General features: G+C 37.9%; 1 protein-coding gene across 1 annotated transcript in view; it reads left to right on the plus strand.

The window, feature by feature from the left end:
- LOC124613065 (broad-complex core protein isoforms 1/2/3/4/5-like) overlaps positions 1 to 7,887 on the plus strand; it is a 102,744-nt gene extending 94,857 nt beyond the window's left edge. Inside the window, exon 6 of the mRNA XM_047141649.1 lies at positions 7,769 to 7,887. Coding sequence (XP_046997605.1) covers positions 7,769 to 7,782 — 14 coding nt within the window. The 3' untranslated portion in view covers positions 7,783 to 7,887. The remainder of the gene's footprint in view (positions 1 to 7,768) is intronic.
- The last annotated feature ends 6,372 nt before the right edge of the window (positions 7,888 to 14,259 follow it).

Below are 14,259 nucleotides of genomic sequence, written 5' to 3' on the forward strand. Positions count from 1 at the left end.
TAATATAAGAACACAAACTCTTATGGTGACAACATTCAATAAAATTTTCTCAAGCTGGCAGACTTGTCAAGTGACAATGACTAGGCAGCTGGCATGCCATTACACACACAAACTGCTACCAGTAACATCATAAAATGCAGTACCAACAAGAAGCAGGGTAAGATACTGATGATGAGCAGAAAAAGTGTGTGCACCATTTTGTGTTGGATAAGATAAACCACCTACTGAAGAGAGAGAAAATTAAATGAATCTGTCAAAACTCCACTAACCGCCTGGCAGTTAAAGATGAGAGGTTCAGGCTGCCTGCAGTTTACAACATACCCAGTGAATGCAGACTATCTTATCTTGGAAAAACATTGAATACTGTGAAATAATGCAGAAAAGAGTGCAGGAGGTGCACTACCTTGAAAAATCTGCTATGTGATGACAACTGTCTCAGCTTGAACTAATGGGTTTTGGGATAGCATAAAAAATTATGGACAACATCTGTGATAGATATGGTGCTCTATAACTCAGCACCACAGGAGATATAGTGTTCTCTTGGTTGAAGTGGTCACACCGAATGTGGATTCAACATACACTGAAATATGGCGAAACTGTTGGCACCAGTGACGTCTTACTTGAGTAGTACCTGGTCAAAAGATAGTGCCAATTTAATCACTGATAGAGCTAGAAGCCCAAAAACATTATATTTAATGTTAGGACCATGTTCTCATACTTGTCATAACAATATGGAATAAAAGCCAGCCACATATACCAGAAAAACTTATCCAACACCATTCTTAAGGTTCAGTGTATGCTGATAGGGTAAGTGAATGACTAACTTGCACTACATACTGTCATGAGTATTGAAAATAAAATGGCTACTATGATTACAGATGTGCCGTACATATGCACTGACTGTTTGCACTAAATTTGGGGCAGCTTTTAAAGTACCACGTTATTCTGATGGTACACTTTTCATATATGTAAAAAAAAAAAAAAAAAAAAAAAAAAAAAAAAAAAAAAAAAAAAAAAAAAAAGAGAGACCTCCGTCTACAGGCCACAAGTGGCCCATCAGGACCATCCGACCACTATGTCATCCTCAGAGGAGTATGCGGATAGGAGGTGTGTGCGGTCAGCATACCGCTCTCCCGGTCGTTATGATGGTATTCGTGAGCGAAGCCACTACCATTCAGTCGAGTATCTCCTCAATTGGCATCACGAGGCTGAGTGCACCCCGAAAAATAGCAGCAGTGCATGGCGACCTGGATGGTCACCCATCCAAGTGCTGACCATGCCCGAGAGTGCTTAATTTTTTTTTTTTTTGTAACCATATATATTTATTTAAATATATTAACAACGATACATTAAAAAAAGGACATTTTATTCTATTAACCTATTATATTCCTAGTGTTGGTTAATATTAATGTCATTTTATAGGTTTTCGTTTTTATATTTTTTCCTTTTTCGTTTTTTCTTATTGTTGTTCCTTAAACCCTTTTATATGGCCTTTTGTCATGTTTTTTTTTTTTTTTTTGGGTAGACATTGCAGGACAGGCATAACAGTTTATATTTAGCATTGATGCATTGATTTTCAGTTCATGTTTCTGTATGTGATGCACTTGTGATGCCACAGGCACATTGTGTATTCTGGTTTGATCTCTTCCTCTAGTTTACACTGTTAGGTGGGACAGTATCGGTGTATCCACTGGGGCAAGGCCATTGCCCTTTCATATATGCAACTGATTTAAAATAGGAATTACGTTTATAGTTACATCAATAACCCTAAGATATTTATGTAGTAGTTTAAGGAAAATAATGTCCTGTAAGTGTATTGCAAGTTACACAGAAGAAATTTATTGATACACAGGTATCTACCGTTTATGTAGCAATTTATAACCTAATTACAACCCACCTACATAGTCAAATGTTAGTGATTTATGCCAGTCTAATAACCTAGTGAGAGTCTCTCCATATCCTGGTAATGTAAGAACTTCTCATTGCCACAATTTGATTAGTAAAGAGAGGATAGGTTGTGGCAAACAGTTCCTTATCATCAGATTGTATTTCAATATCCTGGGTTAAGTTCAGTACTTCTCAAACATTTGTATGAAATGACTGCGAGTAAAAAATCATCCCATTGGTCAAGAGAGGACAGGATAGGATGGAAATCAATAATGAAGGCCTGTAGTTCACTAGATGAAGTATCAAATTTGAAGTTGATTTGAAATGGTAAAATTAACAAGAAGTTAATCACAAGTTCTTTTAGTATGAACTATAAGCTTGGTTTAATTAAATGCACTCAGTTAATTTTTTTAACATGAATCAAAATATTTGCTGTAGGCAAATTATTATTGTTCAGTCCAGTTATTATTTCAAATGTCTATTTTCATGAGCTTTACACTGTAAAAGGGTGTTATGACATCAGCTAACATCCATTCTTTATTGTTCAATGCATTGTTTGGGATGCCTTGGTTTTGGGGTAGCATCTTTGACTAGTATTTAAAACAGCCCGAGTCTTGAGTTCAGTCCCAGCCACTGCTTACATTTTTAATAAAAATCATCAGCAATAGTAGCCAAAGAGTTGTAGCACGATGAGTCATCCTTGCTGTTACACAGGGCAAAGAAGCAAAAAAAAAGTTCAGGGCACCCTGTTGTCCTTGGGGTGGGAAACTACCCCTGAAAGGCAGAATTATCAGCAATGATCAACAGCATGTGGATACAGAGGACAGTGGAAACCACTGAACTAAAGACAATGTGTATCGACAGGACATATGGCCTGTAAGTGAAAAAGTATCATTATCTCTCCATTGGCAAAAGATTCCAGATTAGATTCCATTCAAATCTCCAGGAAGCAACTTCCATGTGGAAAATTACCACAAGAAAAACATTGAATAATCGATGAAAGGGTAACATTCATGAGTCAGAGCATGGAATGTCAGAAGTCTGAATGTGGTAGGAAACAGAAATGAAAAGGCTTAGTCTAAATACATAGTAGAGGGGTGGGGGATTGGGTCAGTGAAGGGAAATGAAAAGGAAGTAAGGATTTCTGGTCAGACGAATATAGGATAACAGCAATAAAAAATGGTGTAACAGGAGTAGGATTTGTTATGAATAGAAAGGTGGGTCAGAGAGTATGTTACTTTGAACAATTCAGAGACAGGATTATTCTCATCAGAATGAACAGCAAACCAATGCCAAGACAACAACTCAGATATACATGCTGACACCACAAACAGAAGATGAAGAGGTAGAGAGGATACAGGCACTAAACAGTTAACACGAGTAAGGGCTGGTGGTAATCTAATAATCATGGGAAATGTTTCAGGGGAGGAATTGTAACAGATGTTATGGGAGAATATAGGCTCAGTAGTAGAAATGACAGAGGAGTAAGATTCATAGAGTTTTGCAGTAAACTTCAGCTGGTAATAATGAATACATTGTTCAAAAATCTCAACAAGAGATGGTATACTTGGAAAAGGTCTGGAGGCACAGGAAGATACTAGCCGAATTACAAAAGACATTCAATAAGTCAAGCAACACTTCTATTTTTTCTCAGCCAGTTTCAGTTGAAAAAAATGCGGAATTTGTTGTGGGACATTGTGGAATATTTCCACTTCAGTCCTTATAGTTTCATGAAGCTCCAATAGTGTTGATATTATATGCAGCCTTCAGGATGGCGTCTGTAATGGAGGTGCATTCCAAGCAGAGAGCTGGCATTGAGTTTCTTTTGGTGGAAAATCAGTGCACTGCAGATATTCAGAGGCACTTGCTGAATTTTTATGACAACCTGGCTGTGAACAAAAGCACAGTTAGCCATTGGGCAAGTTGTACATCATCATTGCAACAAGATTGCGCAGACCTGTTCCATCTTCTGCTTGCCGGCTGGCCGCACAAAGCTGTGACTCCAGCAATTTTGGAACATGCGGACATTCTCATTCAAGGTGGTCTATGAATTACAATCAAACACCTCACTGCCCAATTGGATATTTCCATCAGTAGCGCTGACACACTTGTCCACCAGTTGGGGTACTCAAAGATGTATGCCCACTAAGTTTCTCACTGCCTAAAATAAGGCCATACAGAGTAACAAAGGATCAACTGTGTGGAATTTCTTGCATGGTATGAGGCTAATCATGACAATCACAGGCGATGCACCAGGCGTTCATCACTTCAAACCTGAAGCAAAATGGCACTCCACTTCTCCTCCGAAGAAAAAGTTAATAGCCGCATGCTCAGCCAGTAAAGGCATAGTGATGGTCTTTTTGGATTCGTAGGGGGCTATTCTGTTTGATGTTCTCCCTCATGTTGCAATGATCAACTCTGAAGCGTATTGTGCAACCACCAGGATGGCTTAGTGTGTTCATTGCCACAAAATACAAATGAACTTCTCCACCTCCACGACAGCGCGAAGCCCCACACAAGAGTGCACACCTGAGAGGAGCTTACAAAACCTCATTGTACTGTTTTCATCTACCATACAGCTCAGATCTAGCACCTTTCGACTTCCATCTGTTTGGTCCAATGAAGAGTGTGATCCACAGAAAGCAGTACATGGATGACGGGGAGGTTATTGATGGAGCAAGACGTTGGCTCTGACATAGACCACTAGGGTGGTACCATGTGGACATACAGACCCTCCCCGCAAGATGGTGTAAGGCTGTTGCATTGAACAGAGATTATGTTGAAAAAGAGGGTTTTTTAGCCAAAAGAGAGGAATAATATGTTGTACTGAGATACTGAATAAAACTAACTTGCTTTCAGAGAAAAAGTGCTGCATTATCTATTGAAATGCCCTTGTATATCATGGTGAGACAGAGATTCCGAAATCGGGTACTATATTGAAGGTGAACCTATGAGCAGATATAACCACAGACCACAATTTAGTAATGGTGAAAAGCAGGCAAAAGTTTTGAAGAATTGTCTGGAAGAATCAACACAGAAAGAAGTGGGATACTGAAGTAGTATGGTATGATGATGGGCATTTAAGTTCTCTAAGATAGTAAATACAGCAATAACAAATACAACATAGGAAATTCAGTTGAAGAGGAATGGTGATCTCTAAAATGCATATCACAGAAGTTAGATAGACAAATACAGGTACAAAGAAGGTAACTGTGAAGAAAACCTGGATAAAACAAGAAATACTTCAATTAATTGATGAAAGAAATAAGTACACAGAAGCTCAGAAAAAGACAGTAACACAGCAATGTAAGTCATTTATAAATGAAATAAACAGAAAGCTAAGGTGAAATGATTGCAAGAGAATATGAAGGAATGGTCATCAGAACACCAGATTCAGCATATAGAAAAGTCAAAACAGCATTCAGTGAAATTACAAGCAGTGGTCTCAACATTAAGAGCAGACGAGGAATTGTCCAGTTAAACATACAGGAGAGGTTGGACACATGGAAAGGTACAAATGCCTCTATGAGGGGGAGGAACTGTCTGCTGCCATGGTAGAAGAAAGGGAAGTCGATTTGGAAGACAAAATGGGGATTCAGTATTACAGTTGGAGTTTAAAAGAGTGTTGAAAGACTTGCAATCAAATAAGACAGAAGAAATAGACAACATTCCTCCAGAGTTTCTAAAGTAATTGGAGGAAATGGCAACTGTACAACTATTGAGTTTGGTGTGTAGTATCTGCGAGAATAGAGACATACCATCAGATTTTCAGAAAAATATCATTCGCACAATTCAGAAGATAGGAAGTGCAGTTAAGTGTGGTAATTACTGCACAGTCAGCATAACAGCCCTTGCTTCTAAGTTGCTGACAAGAGTAATATACAGAAGAAATGAAAACAAATTTGTGGTTCTCTTGCAGAACTGTCATTCTAGCTTTCAGCCAGAAAAAGCATTCAGCAATGGAAAATTGTGTAAGATGTTCGAAATTCTCAGACAAACAGTTCTGATCTTGCGTTTGATAATGGAAGCAAGACTTATGAAAAATCAAGAAATTTTCATAGGATTTGTCGACCTAGAAAAAGCATTCAGCTGTTAAAAACTGTGCAAGATGTTCAGAATTCTCAGAAAAATAGGTGTAAGTTAGAAAGAGAGATGGGTAATACACAATATGGACAAGAACCAAGAGGTAACAATAAGAATGGAAGACTAAGAATGAAGTTTTCGCATTAAAAAGAATGTAAGAGAGGGATACAGCCTTTCTCCCCTACTATTGAGTCTCTGCATTGAAGAAGCTATGATGGAAATAAAATGTAGGTTTAGGAGCGGGATTAAAATTCAAGGTGAAGGAATAACAGTGGTGAGACTCACTGATGGTATTGCTATCCTGAATGAAGTCAAGGAAGAATTAATGGAAGTACTTAATGGAATGAGCAATCTACTGAACACAGAATAAGGATTGAGAGTAAATCCAGGAAAGATGAAAGTAATGACAGCAGTCAGCACACTGTAACTGTACATGCATGGAGGTAAAAATATGGGGAGTTCTCATTGCATCAAAAACTTTAAGCCTATATCTGCCATCTTAGTTACCCCAAAACATTACCTTCAGGTTTTCTTATTCTGTCCAGGACAGGAATCACAGAATATACTGAGTCAGGCAAGATTTCCAAACAGAAATGCCACAACATTGAACATACTTCATCAGGTCCTTTGTTGGAAGGTTTTTGGCATGTGTGCAGAGTTCCCAAAAGAAACAAAATGAATATTGAATGAATAAGATGATAGCTGCCTGCAGTAATATGCTTCATTAGTTGAAAAATTACGAAGCAGAAGATTCTTCTCATACGCAGTCCATATAGACTGCTTTCTTAATCACTGATTTACTGGGCTTCAAGCATTCTAAATGTTAAAACTCATAAAACTTGTCTGCTTTCTTCTGATGTAAATTAAGTCATTAGATGATGTGTGTACTTAGTCACAGTTTGCACCTGAGTTGCAGCTTTCTCATTGTTTATCTGTAAATCAAGTTTAGGACAGCCGGCTCTAAATTTGTCACATGCTGAACATGTGTTGGTTCTGGGATACCTGTAATTTAAGTTGTAGTCAGTTACAAAAGTCAGTCGATATTGTTCATATGACACAGGATTTTTCTTTGAGTATAATAGGTGTAACTATCAATTATAAATTCATCTGGTAAACATAAGATTTGCTATCATGAATGCTATAGTGTGATTTTTCAACTTCTCAGTGACTGTATATGTTGATTCACTTTAGATGTATTTTCTCCTTAAGTTTGTGTAGTCTGATGTTATGTTCTCCTTTGATCTCCAAATGTGCTTTTTCCTGTAGTAGCCAATGCCTTTTTAAGAGTCATAAGATGCCTGCTGTTGACGCCATGCAATGGCAATAATGCTGGTCGACATACCTGAATATTCTATATTTGTTCATCTCTGTTAATATGCACCTTGCAGACATGAAGCTTCATCTGGTCATTTGTTTGGTCTTCTTCGCATAACAGGATTTACATTACTAAGTCCAGTCACCTGAGTTGTGTATCATATGAAGCCATTAGATCGAATGCCTTCATTAATCTATTCTTTTCTATAAATGGGATGTTCTGAAAATATCTCTGTCATAAGCACTTACAGTTGTCACCTGTAATGTGACTCATTGTCCATAATCTTTTTGGAGAATCAAAAATATGCCCCCAAACTTTCCTTTTCCATGTACTTGTATTCTGCACAGGACTGGAAAGTTCATCTTCATTTTCCAAATTTCTGATGCTTTCATTTCACTTAAGAAATAACTTCATGTACAATCTCGGTAAGAGTAACAAATGTGTTTCTGCTAAACTTACCAAGAAAATCTCTTTTTTTTTCAGCCTGCTTTGGATGAGCAATGTGGTGCTGTTTTACATCGATCTTTGCTTTATCAGTAAACAATGTAACAGTTCAAACTTCATTTACAATTTGTGAGTGACTGGCAAGTATTATTTGAAAGCCCATAATATAACACTACAGTATTATAAGATAAAACATAAAATGAGAAGAATAAAAAGCTCTAAGTAGAAAATGGTTCTTGATTATTCTTCCTCAGAACTGAGAGGCCCATGATAGTTTTTCTCAAGTACATCAAAATTTTAAAACAGATTTTAAGCACCCTGTTTGTTTTTACAAAGAACAAACTAACACCACATTACATACTTCAGTTCCTCTACAAGATGGGAGTATGAATTAAGTTTTAAATTTTCATGGACCTTGATTGTTATTCCCATGTACCCATCATATATACATAACATTTATTACTATGCACATTTACGTTTAATGCTGTATCTGACGAGCAGATGTAACAAATTTGATTTCCTGCATGAAGAATGGATGAATAAATGAAAGCAGTAGCTGCGTGGTATCCTAGTATTATTATTGGTTTATTACAAAGCTTGGTATAGATTTATATACACTTTGAAAATCTCAAAATGAAATTCAAAAATAAAATCATGCAGATTATTCCTGAAAAAAGGCACAGAGAGGTCTGGGCAAGAAAAACTCAGGGAAATGTAGCAAACAGACTACAGTTAAAAAGATAACAATAATTTAGTGTGAAACAACATCCTATTATATACATATACATTTGAGTCGTGTCTGTTCTGTCGGACAATTCCTTTATTTACAATGCAGTCTTTTGCACTAACATACAGGAGGTATTAGTTTAAATGCTCTTTTATACCATCTGAACTGCCTAATGGTGACATTCATTGTATTGCAAATAAATGGAACATGCTTTCAAAAATTAATTTATTGTTCTTGCTATTATTTGTCACATACTGAATAACATTTGAACGTAAGATTTCAAAGTGAGATGATGTGTAAACTACAATGATACAGAAGCAGCGACAGTTTAATGAAACTTCCATGAAATTCTATTCTTTTGAGATTTCAAGAATCTTTCACTTTGTTGACATTCACCGGTCAAGATAGTATGCCCCGCTTATTTCTGTCCTCATTGCACACATTTATGGACTGACAAAGTTAACATAGGTAAGTTTTTAGCAAATGTGGAGATTGAACATGTGCACATGACTTGAAAGCTGAAATGCAATGAATAAGAATCACTAACAGTAAGCAACCAAACAAGCAATGTTTTTGTAGTTATAGCTTCATCAGCTATAGAGTAAAAGAGGATTTAAATGGATTACAAAATCATCCTCTTCACATCAGGTGCTTCTCTTCTTGGTTATTTGAAGTGCATAAACAAAAAGGAAGTTACATTTATGAGGGCAAATGTGTCATGTTATTGGATCAAATATAGATTTAAGACCAAAAAGAATCTAAAAGTGCCTTTTTCACACAATGTTATTAGCATATGCTCTGTAATGTTTCCTATTTGAAATAACTTTAGCATGCACATGACAGAAATTATGAATAAAAAACAGTTGTTAGCAATCTCCATGTAAACAAGTGTTAAAATTTTGGGACAGCTAATATGGCAGCTCCAACCTGCCCCCTTCCCCCAGTCGATTGTATGCCTGTCATCGACCTTACCTTTACTATTTGGTGGGATTGTTACCTTTACTCCCACTCTTAAATTCTGCCCATTAACATAGACATTAACAAGGCAATGTGGCTTTGCGTGCCTCAACGATACACATTGGCATAACATAACATAATGATCACATAAGTTCAGTCATGGGTAAAGCAGGTGGTATACTTTGATTTGTTGTTGTTGTTGTTGTGGTCTTCAGTCCTGAGACTGGTTTGATGCAGCTCTCCATGCTACTGTTTCCTGTGCAAGCTTCATCTCCCAGTACCTACCGCAACCTACATCCTTCTGAATCTGCTTAGTGTATTCATCTCTTGGTCTCCCTCTACGATTTTTACCCTCCACGATGCCCTCCAATGCTAAATTTGTGATCCCTTGATGCCTTAGAACAGGTCCTACCAACCGGTCCCTTCTTCTTGTCAAGTTGTACCACAAACTCCTCTTCTCCCCAATTCTATTGAACACCTCCTCATTAGTTATGTGATCTACCCATCTAATGTTCAGCATTCTTCTGTAGCACCAAATTTCGAAAGCTTCTATTCTCTTCTTGCCCAAACTATTTATAGTCCATGTTTCACTTCCATATATGGCTACACTCCACACAAATACTTTCAGAAACGACTTCCTGACACTTAAATCTATACTCGATGTTAACAAATTTCTCTTCTTCAAAAAAAACTTTCCTTGCCATTGCCAGTCTACATTTTATATCCTCTCTACTTCGATCATCATCAGTTATTTTGCTCCCCAAATAGCAAAACTCCTTTACTATTTTAAGTGTCTCATTTCCTAATCTAATTCCCTCAGCATCACCCAACTTAATTCGACTACATTCCATTATCCTCGTTTTGCTTTTGTTGATGTTCATCTTATATCCTCCTTTCAAGACACTGTCCATTCCGTTCAACTGCTCTTCCAAGTCCTTTGCTATCTCTGACAGAATTACAATGTCATCAGTGAACCTCAAAGTTTTTATTTCTTCTCCATGGATTTTAATACCTACGCCGAATTTTTCTTTTGTTTCCTTTACTGCTTGATCAATATACAGATTGAATAACATCGAGGAGAGGCTACAACCTGGTCTCACTCCCTTCCCAACTACTGCTTCCCTTTCATGCCCCTCGACTCTTATAACTGCCATCTGGTTTCTGTACAAATTGTAAATAGCCTTTCGCTCCCTGAACTTTACCCCTGCCACCTTTAGAATTTGAAAAGAGAGTATTCCAGTCAACATTGTCAAAAGCTTTCTCTAAGTCTACAAATGCTAGAAACGTAGGTTTGCCTTTCCTTAATCTATCTTCTAAAATAAGTCGTAAGGTCAGTATTGCCTCACGTGTTCCAAAATTTCTACAGAATCCAAACTGATCTTCCCCGAGGTCGGCTTCTACCAGTGTTTCCATTCATCTGTAAAGAATTCGCATTAGTATTTTGCAGCTGTGACTAATTAAACTGATAGTTCAGTAATTTTCACATCTGTCAACACCTGCTTTCTTTGGGATTGGAATTATTATATTCTTCTTGAAGTCTGAGAGTATTTCGCCTGTCTCATACATCTTGCTCACCAAATGGTAGAGTTTTGTTAGGACTGGCTTTTCCAAGGCTGTCAGTAGTTCTAATGGAATGTTGTCTACTCCCAGGGCCTTGTTTTGACTCAAGTCTTTCAGTGCTCTGTCAAACTCTTCACACAGTATCGTATCTCCCATTTCATCTTCATCTATATCCTCTTCCGCTTCCATAATATTGTCCTCAGTAAATCGCCCTTGTATAGACCCTCTATATACTCCTTCCACCTTTCTGCTTTCCCTTCTTTGCTTAGAACTGGGTTTCCATCTGAGCTCTTGATATTCATACAAGCGGCTCTCTTTTCTCCAAAGGTCTCTTTAATTTTCCTGTACGTAGTATCTATCTTACCCCTAGTGAGATAAGCCTCTACATCCTTACATTTGTCCTCTAGCCATCCCTGCTTAGCCATGTTGCAATTCCTGTGGATCTCATATTTGAGACGTTTGTATTCCTTTTTGCCTGCTTCATTTACTGCATTTTTATATTTTCTCCTTTCATGAATTAAATTCAATATTTCTTCTGTTACCCAAGGATTTCTACTTACTAGCTCTCTTCTTTTTACCTACTTGATCCTCTGCTGCCTTCACTACTTCATCCCTCAGAGCTACCCATTCTTCTTCTACTGTATTTCTTTCCCCCATTCCTGTCAATTGTTCCCTTATGCTCTCCCTGAAACTCTCTACAACCTCTGGTTCTTTCAGTTTATCCAGGTCCCATCTCCTTAAATTCCCACCTTTTTGCAGTTTCTTCAGTTTCAATCTGCAGTTCATAACCAATATATTGTGGTCAGAGTCCACATCTGCCCCTGGAAATATCTTAACAGTTTAAAACCTGGTTCCTAAATCTCTGTCTACCATTATGTAATCTATCTGATACCTTCTAGTATCTCCAGGCTTCTTCCTTGTATACAACCTTCTTTCATGATTCTTGAACCAAGTGTTAGCTATGATTAAGTTGTGCTCTGTGCAAAATTCTACAAGGCGGCTTCCTCTTTCATTTCTTCCCCCCAATCCATATTCACCTACTATGTTTCCTTCTCTCCCTTTTCCTACTGACGAATTCCAGTCACCCATGACTATTAAATTTTCGTCTCCCTTCACTACCTGAATAATTTCTTTTATCTCGTCATACATTTCATCAATTTCTTCATCATCTGCAGAGCTAGTTGGCATATAAACTTGTACTACTGTAGTAGGCATGGGCTTTGTGTCTATCTTGGCCACAATAATGCGTTCACTATGCTGTTTGTAGTAGCTAACCCGCACTCCTATTTTTTTATTCATTATTAAACCTAATCCTGCATTACCCCTATTTGATTTTGTATTTATAACCCTGTAATCACCTGACCAAAAGTCTTGTTCCTCCTGCCACCGAACTTCACTATTCCCACTATATCTAACTTTAACCTATCCATTTCCCTTTTTAAATTTTCTAACCTACCTGCCCGATTAAGGGATCTGACATTCCACGCTCCGATCTGTAGAATGCCAGTTTTCTTTCTCCTGATAACGACGTCCTCTTGAGTAGTCCCCGCCCGGAGATCCGAATGGGGGACTATTTTACCTCTGGAATATTTTACCCAAGAGGACGCCATCATCATTTAATCATACAGTAAAGCTGCATGTCCTCGGGAAAAATTACGGCTGTAGTTTCCCCTTGCTTTCAGCCGTTCGCAGTACCAGCACAGCAAGGCCGTTTTGGTTAATGTTACAAGGCCAGATCAGTCAATCATCCAGACTGTTGCCCCTGCAACTACTGAAAAGGCTGCTGCCCCTCTTCAGGAACCACATGTTTGTCTGGCCTCTCAACAGATACCCATCCGTTGTGGTTGCACCTACGGTACGGTCATCTGTATCGCTGAGGCACGCAAGCCTCCCCACCAACGGCAAGGTCCATGGTTCATGGGGGGGATTAGTATTGTTATTTCAGCTAAAAAAAAATTGACCTGTTCCACATCCACGAGGATCTCCTTAGCATGGATCTATGGAACGAAAAACTAATCTAATCTAATGTAATCATTAAAGAAATAATTCTTCTCAGCATCAGTGCATATGCAAGAGTGATCACTACATCATATCCTTTTAGCTTCATATCCACACACATCAGATATTCGCTCACACAGTCCCATTTCTTAATGCAGCATTTCCACTTTTTATGTACTGTGATGGATGTCTCCTTCTCTGCCCACCACTCTCTGTTCACTCCACTATAAATAGGAACATAATCATCCATTTCATGTATGCCCCTACCTTTCTTTTTTGAACTGTGGGTTAAAACTGAAGAATTTGCAAAATGGAAGGAAATTAAGGTGATGGGACCTGGATAAGTTGAAAGAACCAGAGCTTGTTGAGAGTTTCAGAGAGAGAAACAGGCAATTATCAACTAGAACACGGCAAAGGAATACCGTAGAAGATGAACTGGTAGCTTAAGAGATGAAATAGTGAAGGGAGCAGAGGGTCAAAGTAGTAAAAAGACAGGGCCTAGTAGAAATCATTTGATACTGCATTTAAATGATGAAAAGAGAAAATATAAAAATGAAGCAGACAAAAGAGAATAAAGTCATCTAAAAGATGACATTGACAAAGTGCAAAGTGGCTAAGTTGGAACGGCTAGAGGACAAATGCAAGTCTTATAGAACCACATATAACTAGGAGAAATATATATACTACCTACAGGAAATTAAGGAAGCTTTGCAAGAAAAGAGAAGGAGCTGTTTGAGTATCAAGAGCTAAGATGGAAAACTAGTGCTTGGCAAAGACGGGAAAAATGAAAGGAAGTAAATGAAGATAAGATGGGAGACATAACACTACAAGGAGAATTTGGCAGAGCCCTGAAAAACCTAAGCTGAGACAAGATCCCTGGAGTAAACAGTGTTCTCACAGAACTGCTGAGAGTCTTACAAAGAAGGCAACCATAACAAAACTGTTCCATCTGTGGTGCAAAATATACAAGACAAGGGAAATACCCTCGAACTTTAATAATAATAATGTAATAATTTCAATTACACAGAAAGTAGGTGTTGACAGGTGTGAATGTTACCAGACCATCAGTTTAATAAATCACAGTTGCAAAACACTGACAGGAATTATTTGCAGAAGAATGGAAAAACTGGCAGAAGCCGACCTTGAGTAACATCAGTTTGGGTGATGGAGAAATATTAGAACACGCAAAGCAATACTGACCCTATGTCGTACCTTAGAAGCTACGTCTATAGCTTTTCTAGACTTAAATAAACCTGTTGATGAAATTGACTGGAATGCACTCCTTGAA

The sequence above is a fragment of the Schistocerca americana genome, chromosome 4 (assembly GCF_021461395.2).
Source record: "Schistocerca americana isolate TAMUIC-IGC-003095 chromosome 4, iqSchAmer2.1, whole genome shotgun sequence".
Taxonomy (NCBI): Eukaryota; Metazoa; Arthropoda; class Insecta; order Orthoptera; family Acrididae; genus Schistocerca; species Schistocerca americana.